The 19,740-nt window shown below is 42.1% G+C and overlaps 1 protein-coding gene across 19 annotated transcripts in view; it reads right to left on the reverse strand.

The window, feature by feature from the left end:
* TIAM1 (TIAM Rac1 associated GEF 1) overlaps positions 1-19,740 on the reverse strand; it is a 243,876-nt gene that overhangs the window by 62,893 nt on the left and 161,243 nt on the right. For all 19 annotated transcript variants that reach the window (XM_077342518.1, XM_077342512.1, XM_077342529.1 and 16 more), the window contains 2 exons: positions 10,085-10,529; positions 3,971-4,143 (listed from right to left, as the gene is read on the reverse strand). In XM_077342518.1, coding sequence (XP_077198633.1) covers positions 3,971-4,143; positions 10,085-10,529 — 618 coding nt within the window. The remainder of the gene's footprint in view (positions 1-3,970; positions 4,144-10,084; positions 10,530-19,740) is intronic.

The following is a 19,740-nucleotide window of genomic DNA, read 5'->3' on the forward strand; positions in this document are numbered from 1 at the left end:
TTTTTAACAAGGAACATGCAATTTTCAATGTTACAAGTCAAGCTTGGGGGCTATGATAACATGAAGATTATGTCCATAATTATGGCCATTTTTTCTTCCTCCTCTCCTCCCCCTCTCTGTTTAACTTTCTAAATCTCTTGTTTTAGATTTATGAAGACTCAAGCACATAATAAACAAATAAATTCAGAAATCTAAAGAAAGAACCCATTAATTTGACTTCTAAAAAGTTTCAATTTGTATGCTTTCCTACATTTGGTTATATGAAAACCTCGCTCTGATGTGACTGCCCAGAGCTTGTAATAGAAAGGCTCTATGCTGACACAAAAGCCACGCACAGCATTTAGCCCCTACGGCATTTGTTTTCTGAGAATTGAGGGTTTTGTAAACAAAATGTAATACTTTTCATTGATATGGTTTGTTCTGAGTGGGGTCTTCAAAGTCTATTATGTTAATGCTGTTCTTGCTCTTATTCTAATGCTGCCACACCATGAGAGAAGCTTTCCAGGGTGGCTAACATGCTTAACTCGTGTGGAAAAAGTGCAGATGGAGCACAGAAGAAAAAATGCTCAACAAAGAAAAGTGATGGCTCTGCAAGCTTTCCATACGCCCTACCACACATGCAGGAAAATAAACAACATAGAGCAGACCTACAGCAGGGGTAAATAAAAATGTTTCCACCCAAGGCCTTGCCACTGCTTTAATGGAGGATGTCTTTTGATTCCAATAAAACTAGTTTGCAGAAGACAACAGTTTAAAATTCACTACAAAACATGGATGGGAGAAGTACACATCAAGATTTGGGGGAAAGCATTAAAATAAGTTCTCCCTACCCCCACATACACAGACGAAATTATTACTGTGGGGTGGGAATTGCCATTGAGAATACAGGTATTCTTAACCTGAAAGGGTGAAAAGTGAAATGTCACACACGAGTGTCCATCCAGGGCCCAGCAGCCAATGGGGAGGCGCGCAAAGCGCCTTCCTATTGGCCCCTCACCGGGAGAGACCAAAATTCCATTCACCCAGCCCAGTCTGGCTGCCAGTCTGCTCCTGACCACCGCAGGGAGAGGAGGTCAGTAGGGTTGCCAAGGGGGATGAGAACAGAGGCTTGGACAGGCTGCGCCAGCCCTTTTCGCCCCAAGGCTGTCCTAACTGCCATGTCCAACTGCAGATTGCCTCAGAACCCTGACAGAACTGGCTGGAGGCTGAAGAGTACGCTCCCTCCCCCCTCCCTTCAGGGCTGCTGCAAAGGAGCCTCTGACAGCCCCTGACTGAGGGGAGGGAGGCCTTTCCAAGAGCAACGCAGGGGAGCCTGAGGGCTTTCCTTTTGAGGGTGCGGGGGGATTTCCCCTTCTGCCAAACAGTTGGCTGACAGGGAGGCCACAGAAAAGCCCCTTTTCACTTAAAATACTGCTCTGGCCGGGGGTTAGACACAGCCAAGCCATGTGTCTTTCTTCTTTGCAACTCTCTGCAGATTGGAGGCCTACTGCACAGCATTATTCTGCAGAGGAAACTGGCTCTTTTGTCTCCTGTTTCATCTGCGCAACAACCCTGTGCAGTAGGCCTCAAGTCTTTCAATTCAACAACAACCTGTGTGGGAAGCCTTAAATGTTTCTTGTCTACCACAACCCTGTCCAAAGTAGCCCTTTCTGCCTGGGGAGCTGATCTTTATACTCTGCAGGTGAGCTGTAATTCCAGGAGCTCTCCAGGCCACACCTGTAGGTTGGCTACCCCTGGGTTGGAAATATTCCTGGAGGTTTGGAGGGGGGACTTGAAAATCATACAATGCTTCAAATGAGCCATTTGTGCCTGCAGTTGGTAGGGAGTGGTGCAGGAGTGTCCCTACTGGCCTATGGGTTATGGCCAGCCCTTACCAGCAACTGTTTGTATTCTGGGGTGCAGACAGGCAGACCAGCATCAGCCCTATGAGTGTGGAAAGTGCACGAGGATCTAAATAAATATTTACAGCCTGAAACTGTAAATAGAGAACAAGTAAATGTCTGGAGACACATAGTAACTGGAATGACTTATTGGCCTGGCAAATTAAAAAAAACAGTATAAAAAACCTTATTAAGGTCAAGACTGCTGTGCACAGAGAGTCTTCCTCTTAGGGTTGCCAGCTTCCCTGTGAGGCTCGCTACCCCACCTCCCTCATGGGGAGTCTGCTATGGGGAGAGAAGGGGAAGACGATTGGAAAATGCTTTGAGACACCTGAGGCCTGCTGGGTCCTTGCGGCCCATTCCCAGTTCTCTCAGATCTCTCACAACCCCACATACCTCACAGGTTGACTATTGTGGAGAGACGAATGGAAAAGGTGTTTATAAACCGCTTTGAGACTCCTTTGGGTAGTAAGCAATAGGGTACAAAAATCCGTTCTTCTAAGGAGCAACCATGAAAGAAGCATGTGGGCACATAACATTTTACCAACAGTGCAAACATGGGAGACAGAAGGAACAGGGTGGACACCTGTGTACTGTGACTACCCTATGTGTATTAGGGCAGAGGGGCATTTCAGTGAATGTGGCCTAATTCACACAAGAAGGGAAATGACGCAGAACTGGGAGGAATTGGTTGCCATGTAATCTTCCCCTAAGAAGAGTCTCCAGTCTGATTTTCCCTTCACATATCTGAGGATATGGCTCTGGAAAGCTCATCTGTAACCACTATGCCAAAATTCCCAAAGGTCAGTCCTCTCCCACACTCAACGAACATTCCACGCCACAGGTTCTTGACACCCATAACTCCACACCCATACCCTCATTTGCCACCTTGCCACCACAACCTTTCCCACAACACACACATTCAACCCCATGCCCTTACAGATTGGACAACTCCTCCCCTTCCTCTTCCCTCTGCCAAGCTCTAGCGCCCGTTGTATTCTTGCATACAACGGGCTTTGCCCCTAGTTTATAATAAAACCGTAGAGAGGGGCATAGTCTATCTGCTTTAAACTGTGTTCTGGGGATACCTTGTGGTACTTCAAGGGCCTTTCAGGAGTTCCTCAGTGGACAGATTTGTCATGGCAGACAAGCCTACAGATTACCTGACCATTATAGATCTCCCTTTGCCACAAACTGGCACAGAGGAGTGTTTGGCACACTTTCAGTTCACACAAGGCAATAACAAAGTCAAGTGCACCACATGAACCAAATCTGCATTCAGAATGTGTCCCCCAACATACAAGAATGCACAGAGGTTACATGACAGATAAGCCAATGTGGAAAGGTTGTCTGGAAAGTAGAAAAGCTTGCAAATCACTGACCCACCTCAATCTACTCTCCTAAGGAGGAACATCCCCAACTCATGTCTTCCACCTTTTACCTAAAGTCTTCTAAAGAATAATATTTCATGGCCTCATGGGGCAGCTGTTCTCCTCAAAAGTAAAAATGTACCCTCCAGACAGAATTTCACCTATGCTGGATAGAAACCTGTTCTAGAACATAAACTGTAATAAAATAATTAATTGATCGTAAAGTATATTTTCCCATAGCCTACTCAACTTTAATGTAGAGATATTAAATGGAAATCCTTCAACATCCCTTAGAATTCATCTCTCAACATTATTTCCAAGTGGCAAGAGATGGCGCCTCAAACATAGCACAATAAAATCACCAGTCTACATAATGTAGCCAGGCATTGTTGTGAAATTGGGGCCATGTTCTTGCCCATCTAATAATGGTAGAAACCCCATTTAGTTATCTCTTGATACTGGGATGCTTTGGATTACTAATATCACTGAGTAGCGAAGTAATACAAAAACTAAATAAAATAAATAACAGATTGTAATCCACCTTGAATCAGAGCAAGAAAGGTGGACTATAAACAAAGTCAATAAATAAACAAACCTCATAATTAAGCATAAAAGTACCTAGCTTCAATGTTTACACAAATGATACCAGAGCAGGTCTTTGCCTGAAAGATGTGCTGAAGAAGGAAACTGATTGTGTAATAAATCAAGGGCAGAACAAACCTGAAACAGAAATGCATCTCCAAGCGAATTGCTGAGGCAGAAAACATAGTCTTTCTTTGGGTGCTCAGGCACTGCTTGCACAATGCTATTTTCCACCCAGACTGCATGTTTCGGGATGCTGTTATGGTCTATTATAGACCTGCCATCACTCTCGTAGAAGAATAACGTACATCCTTAAGAGAATGAGAAAAGTATTAGCAAACTGCATAGCTGAATAAGATAATATTGCACTTTTATCATGACTGAGACTTAGGCAAAGCCTGCCTCTAGAATAATCAGAAATCACACTTAAGAATTAAACAAGAGAAAGAGGAATATTTAGTAAAATGTTGCACTGGCAGTCTGTAAGTGTGTTTGCTAGGCCACTCTTTGTAAATAAACACTATTAGGAGATAAGCAAGGAATCCTATTCTTAATAACATTGGGTGGATTCATCTGACCAGTACCTGTAGGAAAAAATGCATTTTAAGCAGACAAAATTATGATCAACTATATGTTTGCTACATAAAAGTTTCAAGCCTTAGTCAAAGTTTTTCAGAACCATTTTTAAGCACTGGTTTGAAATGTGTTACTAAAACCAACTCTCTCTGGCCTGGACTATCTCCTTGGTAATAAAGCTAAAATTACACCCAGCCTATAATTTAAATTTTATCATTTGGGACACATCCTACAGCTATCCCAGTTCCCCTCCAAGGTACTGAGTCGAAACCAGCTTTAGAGTAACCTTCAGTGTGTTTTAGTATGACTCATAAGGAGGGATAGCAACACTTGACTACCATAGAGCCAAGAATGCAACTGTGCAAAACGGCTTAAAAAAAAAAAATCCCACTATACTAACATTTGGTAGCCAAGGGCTGTTTTGCTCTCTCACTTGCCTCTCCCACTGGATACATACTGTAAGTACAAGCCCCATCAGAACTACTGATAATTAAAAGAAGTATATGCAGGTCTTTGTATGTGTGTAGCATGCTTTGTATGTGTGTAGCATATGTGTAGTATGTGTGTAGCAGGTATAACAACACACATTTGCTATGCACTAATATTTCATTTTTAGAGACTGGCTTTAAAAAACTGCAGTGCAGATTCCTTGAATGGTTGATTCAGCTGGTAATATGGAACACTGTTTCCTAACTGGCAAATAATTGTTTCCTGAAATATATTTCTCCTCAACAGTTCATATATTGATGAGCGAGTAGAATTACATATTTAGAAATAAACTTGCATCAAAGAGGACATACCGCCCAAACTTCTTAAGCAGCTAATCTCTATTCTGATTTGCCACAATGTTTGTTCAATGAGTTCTCAAACAATGACTGAAAAGTGTTAATTTGCACAAATGTGAAAAGAAGATACACTTAAAGGCAACCACTGATTTAATTGTTTGCAGGCTCTAGTCCAGGCTTCTTGAATTAAGGTTATGTGAAACCATGAGTTTTCTTGACGGCCCTGGAAGGTTTTCCAAAATGGATGGGGGTTAATTAATTTTGAATATATTTTTAAAATTTGTTAAACATTTATCAGGTGATATGCATGTTGACCTACCCATATATAAGCATGTTGACCTACCCATACCTCCCAAAATGGCCAATGATGGTCCTAGAGGAGGTGGGAAGGAAAGGGACCTGGGTGGGCATGTACACAGCTATGCTTCCCAACCATATTCAGTACGATCACACCACTTCTGGGGTTTCTTGAAGTCTGAAGAATGTTTCTCAACAGTAAAAAAATGTTGAGAAGGGCTGTTACAGTCAATTAAACTCTGTGAAGATGCGCATTAAGTTTTAAAAATATATTGCAATTATACTTTTTTAAAAATTGGACTGATGTAGCCCCTTTAAATGTAGCTGAAGAAGAAATAACTGCTTCCATTTTATTATAATATGACTGTTGTTCAAAATATTAAGCATATAAATTAAAAGTTGTTTTCATTTTCAAGGATGGAATTGAAAGCTACATTTTTTTAGCTAAAAACTAATTACATTTTTATATGACATTTTAAAACGTCTACATTATTGTCCTATCCAACAACAGAAAGTTATCCATGAGTACCCTGATAATCCAAGACATTCAGAAACCTATTTTCAGCAAGCCTGGACACCCCCCCCCCCGGAACCATTCACCTGAAACTCAACCATGGAGGTCCTGTGACTCAGAAGGAAGGGGGCAGGCCAGGAAGCACATCTACCCATCCTGGCCAGGGTGCAACTTGACATAGCACCCTGTGCCAGGAATCTGGGAGTGATCCTCAACACCTCCCTTTCTATGGAGGCACAGGTCATAGAATCATAGAAGAGGCCATTCAGGCCATCTAGTCCAACCCCCTGCTCTACGCAGGATCAGCCCTAAGCATCCTAAAGCATCCAAGAAAAGTGTGTATCCAACCTTTGCTTGAAGACTGCCAGTGAGGGGGAGCTCACCACCTCCTTAGGCTATAGTGATACATGCAACAGTCACCTCCAGAATTAACTTCTGTAACTCACTCTAAGCGGGCCTTCCCTTGTCCTTGGCCTGAAAATTGCATCTGGTACAAAATACAGCTGCTATAGTCATCACAGGAACACTTTGGAGGGCCCATATCTAGCCTGTGCTGAGGAAGTTGTGGCCCGGATCAAGTTTAAGGTCTTGGTTGTTACCTTTAAGGCCCTTCACGGTCTGAGATCCAAATATCTGAGGGACTGTCTGTTGCCTTATGCCTCCTGCAGGGCCTTGCATTCTGCAGGTTCGAATCTGTTGGTGATGCCCAGCCCTTGGGAAGTTCACCTGGTCTCGACAAGGGCCACAGCATTTTTGGTCCTGGCCCCAACATGGTGGATTGAGTTCCCAGAAGAGCTGAGGGCCCTGCAGGAACTCTCACAGTTCTGCAGGGTCTGCAAGATGGAGCTCTTTCACCAAGTCTTTGGTTGAGGCCAGGGCGCAGAAGATCAAAGGGGTTATATTAGTCATGCAGTCAGATTGACGGCACCCCCTGACCCTCCCGAGGCATGGAGAGGGGGCTATTTAACCTTGGGGGTGGGGTGGGATTTTTTTCCCACCAGGTTATTCTTTGTATTGGGGGTTGAGCAAGATTTTAATTTTTAATTATATATGTGGGGTTTTATTTTATGTAACCCGCCATGAGACGGCTTTGCTGACAGTGGCGGGGAATAAATATAATAATAATAATAATAATAATAATAATAATAATAATAATAATAATAATAATAATAATAATAATAATAATATCAGAATTTTTGTCAGATGACTATCTAGCCACTGTTTAAAAACTTCTAGAGAAAGAGAATCCACCACCTCCCAAGGAAGCTTGTTCCACTGAGGAACTGCTCTGTCAGGAACTTCTTCCACATCTTTAGCTGAAAATTCTTTTGAACTAATTTAGACCCATTGGTTCTGGCCTGGCCCTCTGGGGCAACAGAAAACAACTCTGCTCCATCTTCTATATGACAACCCTTCAAGTATTTGAAGATGGTTATCATATCAGCTCTTAGTTGTCTTCACTCCAGGCTAACAGACCAAGCTTCCTCAACTTTCCTCATACGACTTCATCTCAAACCCCTCACCATCAACAGTTTGTCTACATCTTACTTCACTTGTGGTGCTTAAAACTGAACACAGTACTCCAGGTGAGGTCTAACCTGAACAGAGTAAAGTGATAATATCACCTTGCATAATCTAGACACTATACTTCTTTTAATTTTCCAATTTCCACCAGAGGAAATGAAGAATCCCTGTTCCCATTTCCACGTCATTGCTCGGGGAAGATTTTTTTCTTTAAAATGGCCATCAGGTGTGGGTGTTGTTGTTGTTATTATTATATTTACAGACCGTCCCTCTCTGAGTTACGACCCCCTAAAGAACGTGCCCCCAGGAAAGTGCTATATGAGGAAATGACAGGAAGACATTTTTCCAGAAAGTACTTTCTGAAGGGCACCTTTCTTGGGGGGACCATAACTCAGACCCCATAAATCCACCAAACTTGGAGAGGAGAGTCAGCTGGAGATCCTCTGCAAATTTAGCATCTCTAGCACACCAGGGGCATGTTACCATATTACAAACCAGTTCATTGTCAGCTAAAAACATGTTGGTTGATGGTTTACACTGGGTATGCCATGAATCAGTAACAGAGCCACATTTTTCTGGTTCATGCCCATCCACATCAACTAACTTTATTGTCCATCCACCTACATTCAGGGAATTTGATCTATCCACAGAGGAGTTTGAATGCTTGTAGTATGTGGCTTTTATTTAATTCATTTAAAATATTTATATTTTATTTATATTTATAAATATAAATATAGAATATTTATATTTTATGGATGACACCAAGCTCTTCCTCCTGATGGATGACCACCTTGACTCCCCCCCCCCCAGAATCCTTAGCCAGATGTCTGGAAGCAGTGACAAAATGGATAAAGCAGAGTTGCCTAAAGCTCAAACCTACAAAGACAGAAGTCCTATGGTTGGGTAGGAAGTGACCATGGGAGGAATCGCGTCTGCCCACCCTGGACGGTGTGCAGATCTCACCAACGCACTCCGCCAGGAACCTGGGCATGATCCTGAATGCTTCCCTTATAATGGAAGCCCAGGTCACAAAGGTAGCGCAGCTGGCATTCTACCACCTCCACCAAGCCAAGCTACTAGCGCCCTATGTGGACCCAGAGCACCTAACCACAGTGATCCATGCAACAGTCACCTCTAGGCTGGACTTCTGCAACTCGCTCTACACAGGCCTGCCCTCATCCTTGATCTGGAAACTACAACTGATGCAGAATACTGCGGCCAGGATTCTCACTAAAACATCATGGAGATCCCACATCCGGCCAGCACTCCAACAACTTGGCTGGCTCCCAGTTGAATTCCGGATTAAGCTTAAGGTTCTGGTAATCACCTTTAAGGCCACACATGGTTTCGGCCCAGTGTATTTGAGAGACCACCTGCCTGCCTACACCCCCAAAAGTGTCTTACGCTCTGCCACCTCCAACTGGCTGTGGATCCCTGGTCCCAGAGAAGCGCGTCGGACCTCAACAAGGGCCAGAGCCTTCTCGGTCCTGGCCCCCACCTGGTGGAACAAGCTCCCTGAGGAGATCAGAGCCCTGCCCGAACTTCCACAGTTCCGTAGGGCCTGCAAGAGGGAGCTCTTCCACCAGGCATTTGCTTAAGCCGACTGACTCAGAACACCTGCTGGTCCCCCCAGACGCCCGCCCATGACTCTCCCAATGTTACTGTTAATTGTTATTTATAAGTGTGGTTTTATAATCTTTTGATGCTTTATTGAAAGTTGTATTGATGTTATAGTCTCTTTAATGTTCCATGTAAGTTATATAATGTTCAGTGTAAACCACCCAGAGCTGCAAAGAAATGGGCGGTATAGAAATCTTAAATGAATGAATGAATGAATTAATGAATTAATTAATTAATGCCTATCTTTCTTCCTGAGCCTCTTGAGACCCAAAGTGGGGACAACAATGTAAAAACAATTTTATAAAACCACCATTAAAAACAGCTTCAGCCCAGTAAAATCAGTCTAAAACCAGCCCTGTTGCCTTATTTTGGTAAATAGCAGCCTTGAATGTTTGTGTGTATGTTTTGTTTTTTTGTTTTTTGGTGTGTTTTTTTTTGTTTTTGCTGTTAGGCCTTCTACTATGTTTTGTTTAAATGTATTTACATTGTGTTGCATTTTGGAAAACCACAATAGATCCCCACTGGAAAGAAAAAGTGAGAAAATACACTAAATAAATAAACAGGCCATCAAGTATCAGGGCAAATTTTAAATCTTTTTTAAAATATATAAAATATATAAAACAATATTACCATATTGTCCTGCCCTTTTTGCAAGATGCTCAGAGTAGAATTTTGCTTCAGTAAATCTTTTAATGCAGATTTTCTTGAGCGCTATGACTTAGGTCAGATTTGAACCTTATTTACTATATAACAAAAATCCAATGTGTTTAATTATTTTAACACCTCTTGTTTTACCCATCTCAGAATACCATGATTCACTCTTAATAACAGCCTGATTGTATACCCTTAATATATCAGGGGTAACATTCTCGATTACTGTTAAATAGTTTTGACTTCTCATGTCTAAACAGATACTGGAAAATGTATTTACTGTACCTTTTAAGGAAACCCAGTACTGCTTCCATTTCCTTCGTGTTGCCAATTCCACCTTCTTGTTCTTTTTGTGGACAAGGAAATTTTTCACTGCAAGTGCTCCAGCTTTCCGTACAGTTCCCTGGCCTGCGGTAAGAAGAATGTCTGACTGTCCTGGGGAACTTAAGGTCCCACTGCTCTGTTCATCACTCAAGGCAGAAGCAGCTTCATCCAGGTTATCATTGGTACTGCTCATCTCCAGCTCCCGTCGGAAATTCTCATAGACTCCCTGACGGGCTCCATCGCCCGTAGAAGAGCTGCCACTGTCACTGCCAGCAAAGGCCCGACTGGTTGTTGGAGAATAGCTAGAGTTCGTAGCATTTGAACGTCTGGAAAGAAGGTCCGTGTCAGTAGTTGCACCCTCAATCCCGCTGTCAGCAAATTCACTCCCTTCACCTGTATTAACATCCTTGTGAAATAAAAAAAGGAGCCATTATGGAGAAATGGGTTGAATAAATAGTTAGCAGTAAATATTTTTTTGTATTAAATACCATACATTAACTAATATATTTATAGCTTTTGTTTTGCCAATGATGGGCAAAAATGATGGGGCGTTTTTGCCATGTCACAATGATTGACAATGTAAATGAACGGTGGGAAGTTTCCACTGCCTGTCCAATGGATACCTTGTGCAGTAGCAAAAATCTGGGGCAGATGTGTGGAAGCGAGCCAAATGATACCTCTGTGATCATGGGAAAACTTGAAGCAACCGGCCCCAGACCAAAACCCAGGCACCAAAGCAGCACAACGCCTCCCATGAGGTAACAGTCTGAATCTAAGTTAGAAGAGAACTTTTTTATACCCCACTTTTCACTACTAAAAGGTGTCCCAAAGCAGCTTACAAACACCTTTCCTTCCTCTCCCCACGAATTAGTAAACACTATTGTAAGTCCAAATATGTAGTATGATCAATTCTTTGCTAGAAAAGTAGTCTTTTGGGTTCAATGTTTTGGGGAATGGCAGTTAAATCCAAAGGACTGCTTTTTTTTTTTTTTAGCAAAGCATGATCATACTGCATATTTTGACTTATGATGCTGTTTACTAATTTGATACTAATTGACTTTCTCCTTGTATCTGTACTCTTATGATCCCTGTTCCATTGTGTGAGGACGTGTGTATGCACAAAAAAGATCACACCTTGAAGAAATCTTTGTCTTAAAGGTACATTGGACTCAAACTCTGTAATGTAGGTGAGGCTGAGAGAGCTCTAAGAGAACTGATCTGCAAGAACAGGTTTAAGAGAACTGTGACTAGCCCACAGTCACCCGGCAGCATCTGGAAGAGTAGGGAATCAAATCCAGTTCTCCAGATTAGAGTCCGTAGCTCTTTAACCACTATACCATGCTGGCTCTAGTCTAAAGCATTTGTATATTCACATGGATTTCATTTTGAGAGATATATCTCACAATTCTAAGCAACTTTCCTCAGACAGAAGTGTTATAGTTCTTGTGGCACTTCTCATTCTATACTGCTATCCAAGCTACCCCTATTGTTAAAATACTCCTACAAACCAACCCTGACAGGCAAGGAGCCCTAAGCATTCCTTAAACATCTTTATATTTCATTGGTCTCCTATGATGCCAAGACATCATTGCTCGAAACATGTAAAATGTAACCATTGTTTTTGTTCACCATTTAAAATGTTTTCTACGTCATTAATTTTCAATGAGTAAAACACAAAAAAGTGTCAGGATGATGGGAGCGAAAGGGGAGAAGACAGATCCCAGACAAATGCTAATTGCCCCTGAAAATCCTGAGATGAAAATACTAAACACTGATATATTCTTATACCTAAAAAATAATCTCTGGTACCTTCAGGTTGCCCCTTTATATTTCTCTGAAAGCAATTAAATATGTTAAAAGCAGCTAAATTCCCATCATCTTAAGGCTAGAGAATAAGTTTCAGAAAGTAGAATTATGAATTATTTAAAAGATTAAAAATACTCCCAGAGCATGATAGTAACAGGGAACTTCTTGGTTTAGGAAAGGACAACAAATCCCAGCAAGTTGATCAAGGAGCACTGCCTGAAAATCTGACTGACGCAGAAGAGGATGTTCGAGGCAAATCAACTGGGACAGCTGATCCCTAGATAGAGCTCCCTTTGAAGTTGTAGGAAACAAGAACTCCACTTGGAGCCAGGAGGCTTCTGGATATAATCGCTGACTGGCTGATGTTGAGCCTGTTCTGCAAACTTGGGCAAAGATAAAACCTTTTGAGAGATGCTTCTGTACTTGGCACAGAAATATATGTGGAAACATGCATCTTTCTCACAGATAAAATGAGATTTTCTGGGTTCTTCAAGAGTCAACACATAGGTAACCTGCTGCATTAAGCTCAAGGGGCTCAGATCGCCTCATCACACATAATCCCACCTCCTCTATACTGCTAAGCTACAGCAGAAAGGCTGGGGCATGAGCCAACCATTGAGAAAACCTTTCCCCAGCAGAGACTCCAGACCAATGGCATGACTAAGAACCTAGTTGTGCTTAAGTGTATTCAGGGAAACAAAAGCTGTGGGTTTTCTCCAGGTTGATTAGAGACCATTTGAGAAAAGAGAGTTCTGAATTATTCTAATTGCTCAACTGCCAACACTTTTCTGGCACATCGCAAGGACAAAGGAGGACTTTATTCTATTGTACGCCATGTACTAAACCAGGAGACTTAAAATTGCTCCCTGGTTCTTGGAAACATACTAGGACTGAAAGTGCTAAACAAGAGTATTGGGAAATGCTCTTCATTTAAAAATAATTAATTAAACAAAGACCCACCTTGGACCTAATGGGAAAGCGATGGCTGGCTATGGGGCCTGAGCCTCATGCCTGCATGCTCCCTTGCCTTCATGCATACAGTGATTCCTTCCCTTCCTTGTTTGTAGGCAAGCAATAATTATCTGTTACCTGTTACATCCACTCTACAGTTCGCCTCCAAACATGAATGGAAGTAAGAAATCGCAGAATGCAAAGGAAAGAAAGCACAGGGAGGAAACATGCAAACTTGAGATTTGCTCACAGAAAACTAAGCTGCGGATGGTTTGGCATTGCACTAAAACTGCAAAAGACTTTCAAAAGCAAGGAAAATTTAATGAGGAGAAAGAAGGGGATTCCAACAGCAACTTGCTAGACTGCTAGAGTGACTTGTCATCAAAACATAGCACTGTGAAAGCATAAGTTTTTCATGGATGTTAGCCTGGTGGCTAATCTAGACTAAACTGTCAAAACTGATATAAATAAGAGTGTCTCTCTGAGGAGGATTAAATGCTTCTTGAGAAAAAAGTGGGTCAAACGTGTAAGTAATTAATTCCCAATTCCACCGTTATAAAATAGTTGCCTGCTATATCCTTCCACTTTAATCAGTTAACAACAGCATGTTCCTTCCTTCTACTCCAGAAACCAGCCCACACAAACCATGATTTTTACACAAACATTTCAGAGATATTATTTTTGTTTATTCCTTGGTAAAGATTTTAAGAAATCTACTTGTCTAATAATCTCTTTTCTGTACAAACGGATGACCACTACAAATGCTGGTTCACAATGGTGAGGTTTTCCCCACTCAATTTGCCTTCAATTTAAGTGCCTCATGATTCTTTATTGATCTCCATGTGGCATGGCTCAGTCTAAAAAGCACAAAATATGTAAATGCATTTCTAAATAACAGCTATGAAACTAAAACACTAGGAAAGTAATTCTGATTTGTTTTACTTAAAAGAGAAGAAGCAAAATATCAAAACAATTCCCACAATGTCAGGATGCACTCTTTCTTAGTAATACAGAATTCGTAACAGCAATCAGCATTCCTATCAAAATTCCACATCAGTGCAAGGAATTGTTTTTTTACTGCACAGTTCAAGAGGTAGATGGTATAAAGTAGTGGTAGTGAAACTGCGACCCTCCAGATGTCCATGGACTACAATTCCTATGAGCCCCTGCCAGCATTTGCTGGCAGGGGCTCATGGGAATTGTAGTTCATTGAGATCTGGAGGGCCGCAGTTTGACTACCCCTAGTATAAACTGAAGCCTTCCCATCACTAGCCACAGTCAACAGTTGAAGATTTATGTCCGCTTTAAACATATTGCCTTAACCATGTGCAATGTAAGTGAAGCGAGCTACTAATCATTCCCTCAACAAATGCACAATTTAGGGTAGCTAATATTTTAAAGACATCTGGTAAGTTAACTGGTCTAGGAATCACAGTGCGGCTACATGAATGCACTATATATATATATATATATATATATATATATATTTACATTTTAAAGCTTCAGAGTGAAACAGGTGTAATATAACGCGAACGTACAGGGTGGGTTCACTGCTATGGATTCCTGCCACAATCACAAACTGGATAACAGCTACACAGACCAATGAATTAAATATGGTTCACAGCTTAGATATTTCCCTCACTCACTATTGCCTTCAATTAAAAGATCTCATGATTTTGCTTGTCCATGCATTCATTGCTGTATTAACTAAAGAAAAAAGATTTTTTTAAACTGTAAAACTACTCCATGTAGATGGTTATTGGTGGCACAGGCACCAGCCAATTAGTGTTGTTCACAGTTGGCTTTGGTGGCAAACTCACAGAACTGGTATGAGCTCAGCCTGGGACAGAAAACATGTTTGGACTGAATGCAGTGAAGGCAAAGCTAAATGGGGCTTAATGTTCCACAGTACTATGTAACAAATAAGCTACTTATATTCTATGAAAAAACAAATACAGTCCCATTTCCTTCTGGCAATTAAAATGTTGCAATGGGTCACAGAAAAAAATGTTATCACTTGACTAAAATATTTCACAATAAATGAGAAATTAAATCAGAAATTAAAAAGGGAGGCTTTAATTAAGTAATCATTCAGTGCACATCATACATATGGCAGCACGTTCCAATTTACAAGGCACTTCTGCATTCATATACCAGAAAGTATAGCAAACTTGTTAGGCATTTCAAATTCTATAGCTCGTCCCAATTATTACAATGTCAGCATAATTCAGTAGCTTAGGTTGAAATTATGAGTATGTTTGGGGTCACTTCCCACCCTAAATAATGGAAATGCTACACATGGGTTGTATTATACAAAATGCAGGAAGAGTCATAGGTGTGAAATGCTCATAGTATACAAATGAATGGGAGTGTCCCTTGATCTACAGTCAAATTTACAAACCATTGGATAATGCAAAGATAATGCAACACAGGACACTTCTGTAATGATGTGTTTTGTTTTGGGGAAGCACTGTGCTAACCCTGTAACTATGCCAGTCATTAACACATGTGACCAGAAGACATGCAGACTGAGTTAGACACTCAACAATGAGCAGAGTTAGTGATTGTGGAAAGGAAGTTTCCTGCTTCCCACTACAGAATGCTATGCTCTCTGAAATCATGGAGGATGGGGGTCAGTGGACGTTGAGAACAGTTTTCAGGATCTGCAATGGGGGATGTCCACAGTGGGAGGGTGAATCAGCTGGAATCTTGAACAAGCTGTGAAATCCTGGTTCAAGTTTAAGTTCTTGGTAATCATCTTTAAGGCCATACGCAGTCTGGGCCCAAAGTACCTGAGGGACCACTTCTTTCTATCCCTCTCAAAGAGTTCTACACTCAGCCAGTTCCAACTGGGGCCTCAGCACAAGGCTGAGGAAACCCCCCATGAGCCCCCAGAGCCCACCTCCAGTCCACACACCAGGCTGTCATAATTGGTAGGATTGGTGATGGTGCACATAAGTTGTCAAGCTCCAGGGGCAGAGTTCCTGGAATTGCAATTACTCTCCACATTGCAGAGATCAGTGTCACTGAAGGAAACGGCTGCTTTATACTTCACAGAGTTTCCCAAAATCTGCCCTCCCTAGGCTCCATCCCCAAAGCTCCAGGAATTTCTCAACTTAATCTTGGCAATCCTCATTACTAACATTCCACAAATTTACCATTAAAATTAGTTTCCTAAACAGCAGCTAATACTCTGGATACAGGAAAAGCCAAAAGGCATAAAATTATGTCCTAAACATGCATAGCATTCTCCCCCTTGAAAAAAAGTAGATGTTCTTATAGCATGTTGTAGTTTTCCAAGCACCTCACATACACAGTCTCTTTAAATCCTTACAAAAACCTCTGTAAGCCCCCTCAGTGCAAAAGGGAGGGGAGATTCTGAGGCTACTAACTGGTTTGGATCATCTAGAAGTGATATGTGGATTAAGAACCTGTCAGCCTGTGTGTGCTCACTCATAGCAATGACACACGCAAAGATTTAGCACCAAACAAGAGGTGCTAGATACTGCCACAGAAATGGATTGTTAACATCCTCCATTCTTAGCAGAACTGCTTGCCCAAGTTTTTTTCCTTGCAACTTAAAAAAAAAATTAGTCTGGACTACTGTTGGAAGTAAACAACAAAAATGTTCCAGGGAAGATGACGCCTAAGGTTTAAGGTTTGAATGTAATCTTTGTGCAAAACCTTTGGAACAGTTACCAATTATAATATTCCTAGAAATAAAGTTCAGTCCTAAACTCCGCAAGCATGTCTCAGCTCTATCAGCACTAATGTGTGAAACTCCACAGCAACCATATGTTTTGTTGCATAACAGCTGCACCTCCTGAAGGTTCACCTGAGGGTAATCTTCAGCTTGTCTCAAGTTCTTGTCTAGTAGAAAGAACAATAAAAGAACTGCCAGGCACTGAAACTCCTAACTTCTGAGAACACAGGTTCTAATCCAAAGGCAATGTGAAGAGGAAGACGAGCAAAACAATATGTTCTTTTCCCCCGGAAATGAGGTTCAGAAGAGAATGTGGTCTGAGTGGATCAGTACACTTTGGTATAGGGAGAATCTATCATGTGATTGCTTTAGTACAAGTATGGCTTGTGATTCACAATTATCATGCCATCACAAAATCTCTGTTCTCCAGCTATCTGCACAAACTGAGAACCCCTACAACAAACCTTTTTGTCATGACAAGATGGGAGAGCTGAAGAAATGGAAGAGTTGGAGCCTTCAGTCATGACACTAAAATCTGCTTTCCTCATTGAGTGACAACCCTGCCCTTGACAGCCAAAACAAAGAATCCCTCTCAACATTTATTGCAAATTACAGGCAACTCCAAGGTGAGCTCTTTCCACTGTGGCAGGCAAAAAATGTTATATTCCCTTCACATCAGGCATTGAGGAAGGAGAAAACATGCTGCTCTTTTCCTGCCCCAAAGTCTGATGCAAGGTGATAGACTGGTTTTGCCTGTTTCCCTGGGCATTTCAGAGAACTCGGGGGAAGGGTCTGGGCAGCCCACAAATTAATTGGACCTCTGTATTAGATGAAAACCAAGCAGGTTTTGTTCAAAGTAGGTCATCACTAATTGATAGTTTCATTCACGTACAAGCAACATTTTTCCAGTTGGATACATGCTGTCTAGATGTAATAGAAAAGTATTTTGCTATTGCACTTCTTTGTATATGTATATGTATAATACACACAAACATACATACACAAAAGTAGAATTCCGGTAAAACTGAGTGCAGCTAAAATAACATTTCCCAGCCCTCCTAAAACTGTTAAGAGTTCAACTGAAGGCAAATAACTATTCAGTGCAGCAAACAGGATTCACAACTAAGTCCAGAAGCAAACCAAAATGTCCAACGGAAGGCATGATAGAGTTTTATAAAAATTATGCATGGGAAAGAGAGTTGACAATTTTTTTTCTCCCTCTTCCAAAATACTAGAACTTGAGGGCATCCAATAAAACAAAGGATAAATAGGTTCAGGGAGGACAAAAGGAAATACTACACAACCGATTATGCACAAAAGAGAGAAGCCAGGGTGGCGCTCGCACAGCAGAAGGGCAAATTCCCACTCATGAATGACTGAATGACATTGCTGTCAGCCACGCCCCCTCCCGGCCTTAGTCAGCTTTAGGGTTGCCAGTGACCCACAGTAAATAAATGCTGATTTTTCATTATTCGCTTTTCTAATGTGGGCGCCATCGGCAGGGCCAGGCCTGTGCATACAGGAAAGAGTTGTGCCTTCCAGGCCCAGCTCCTCCCCCCGCCTAGAGAGTCTCAGCAGGGACACAAAATGCCCCCATTTGACTCCATGGCAGTTCACAGTGGCACAGAGCCCAATGGGTTGCTGTTTCCCACCCTCCATGGTGGGATAGCAGTGTGCTACTATCCTACCGTTATGCGGAGAAACCCCTGCTCTCCCACCCCCGGCCCAGTGAGGCACAGTGGAATCTTTCTGCACTGGAGTTGTGCGCGTGCACACACAACTCTGGGGTAGACCGTGTGCACTGGAAAAATTCTTTCCCCATTTGTGCACAGGAAGCAGTGGGGCATGATGCCCCACCGCTAGAAACCAGCAATGGCCCAGTGTAGCCTCCACCACGCATGATCGGTCAGAGAGTAACTAAAATGTGGAATTTGGTACAAGAGGATGTAGTGTTGGCCACAGGAACAGATAAGTCTATCGATGATTACTAGCCATGGTGACTGAGGGGAACTTCCACATTCAGGGGCACTAATCCTCTGAATCCTAGAGCCAGGAGGCAATATCAGGAAAAGGCCTCAAAGTCCATGCCCTGTTGTTGGCCATCCAGAGGAACTAAGTGGCCATTGTGTGAGACAGGAAGTTGGAATAGATGGACTATTGGTCAGATCCAGCAGAGCTCTTCTTATGTTTTTACCGAGGATCTAGAAGCCAAGAGGCTGGATCCAAGGAACCATAAGTAGAACTCAATTTGCGGAATGGATCTTTTCGAATTTAAGTTCAATGACCACCTTACCTCTGGAAAGCCTTCCAGCTGAACTTGCCTTACATGCCTTTAGGTACCAAGGCGTCAAAGTCTTTTTACCCAGACTTTTAAACTAAGCTAGATAATAGTGTTTTATGTGACCTGATCTTGTTGAATGTTGTTATCCTATTCTGATGGCTTGTCCATGTATTTCATCATCCCTAGAAGGGACCCAAAGCAGTTTAAATATTTTCCCCTCTATTTTGCATTCACAACAATCCTGTGAGGCAGGTTAAACAGCATATATCTGTGACTGGCCTAGGGTTACAAAGTAAGCTTCCATAGCACAGAATAGATTCTAAACTGGATCTCCCAGATCCTAATCTGACTATACCACACTGGTTTGATTTTATTTGTATGGATGATTTAATCTCTACCAGGCCTCTGGAGAGACAGCATATACATTTAGTAAATAAATAAACATATATTTTCACCTCTCTCTTCCTGTTAAAGACAACTGCACACACCCAGAATCTGTTCTCCGGGGCAGATCAGGACATTAAAACCACCCAGGAACAAGTAGCCCAAAACAGCTCTAGTAGTGCAGCTGGCCTCAGCCTACTCCTGTTGCCAATGGCCAGATCCAAGCCAAGCCACACCACCGCTGCAGTGCTTGCTCCCTACTGCTAAAACCTACCAGAAACCTTTGGGGCAGTTAAAGGGTGATATTACCCATGCCTGACCCTCCTGCTCCAGCTGCCTATTCCTCATCTAGCTGTAGAAACAATCACACAGATGGCCTTGGTGTAGTGGTTAGGAGTGTGGAATTCTAATCTGGTGAGCTGGGTTTGATTCTGCACTCCCCCACAAGCAGCCAGCTGGGTGACCTTGAGCTTGCCACAGCACTGATAAAGC

This window comes from Paroedura picta, chromosome 6, assembly GCF_049243985.1.
Source record: "Paroedura picta isolate Pp20150507F chromosome 6, Ppicta_v3.0, whole genome shotgun sequence".
NCBI lineage: Eukaryota > Metazoa > Chordata > Lepidosauria > Squamata > Gekkonidae > Paroedura > Paroedura picta.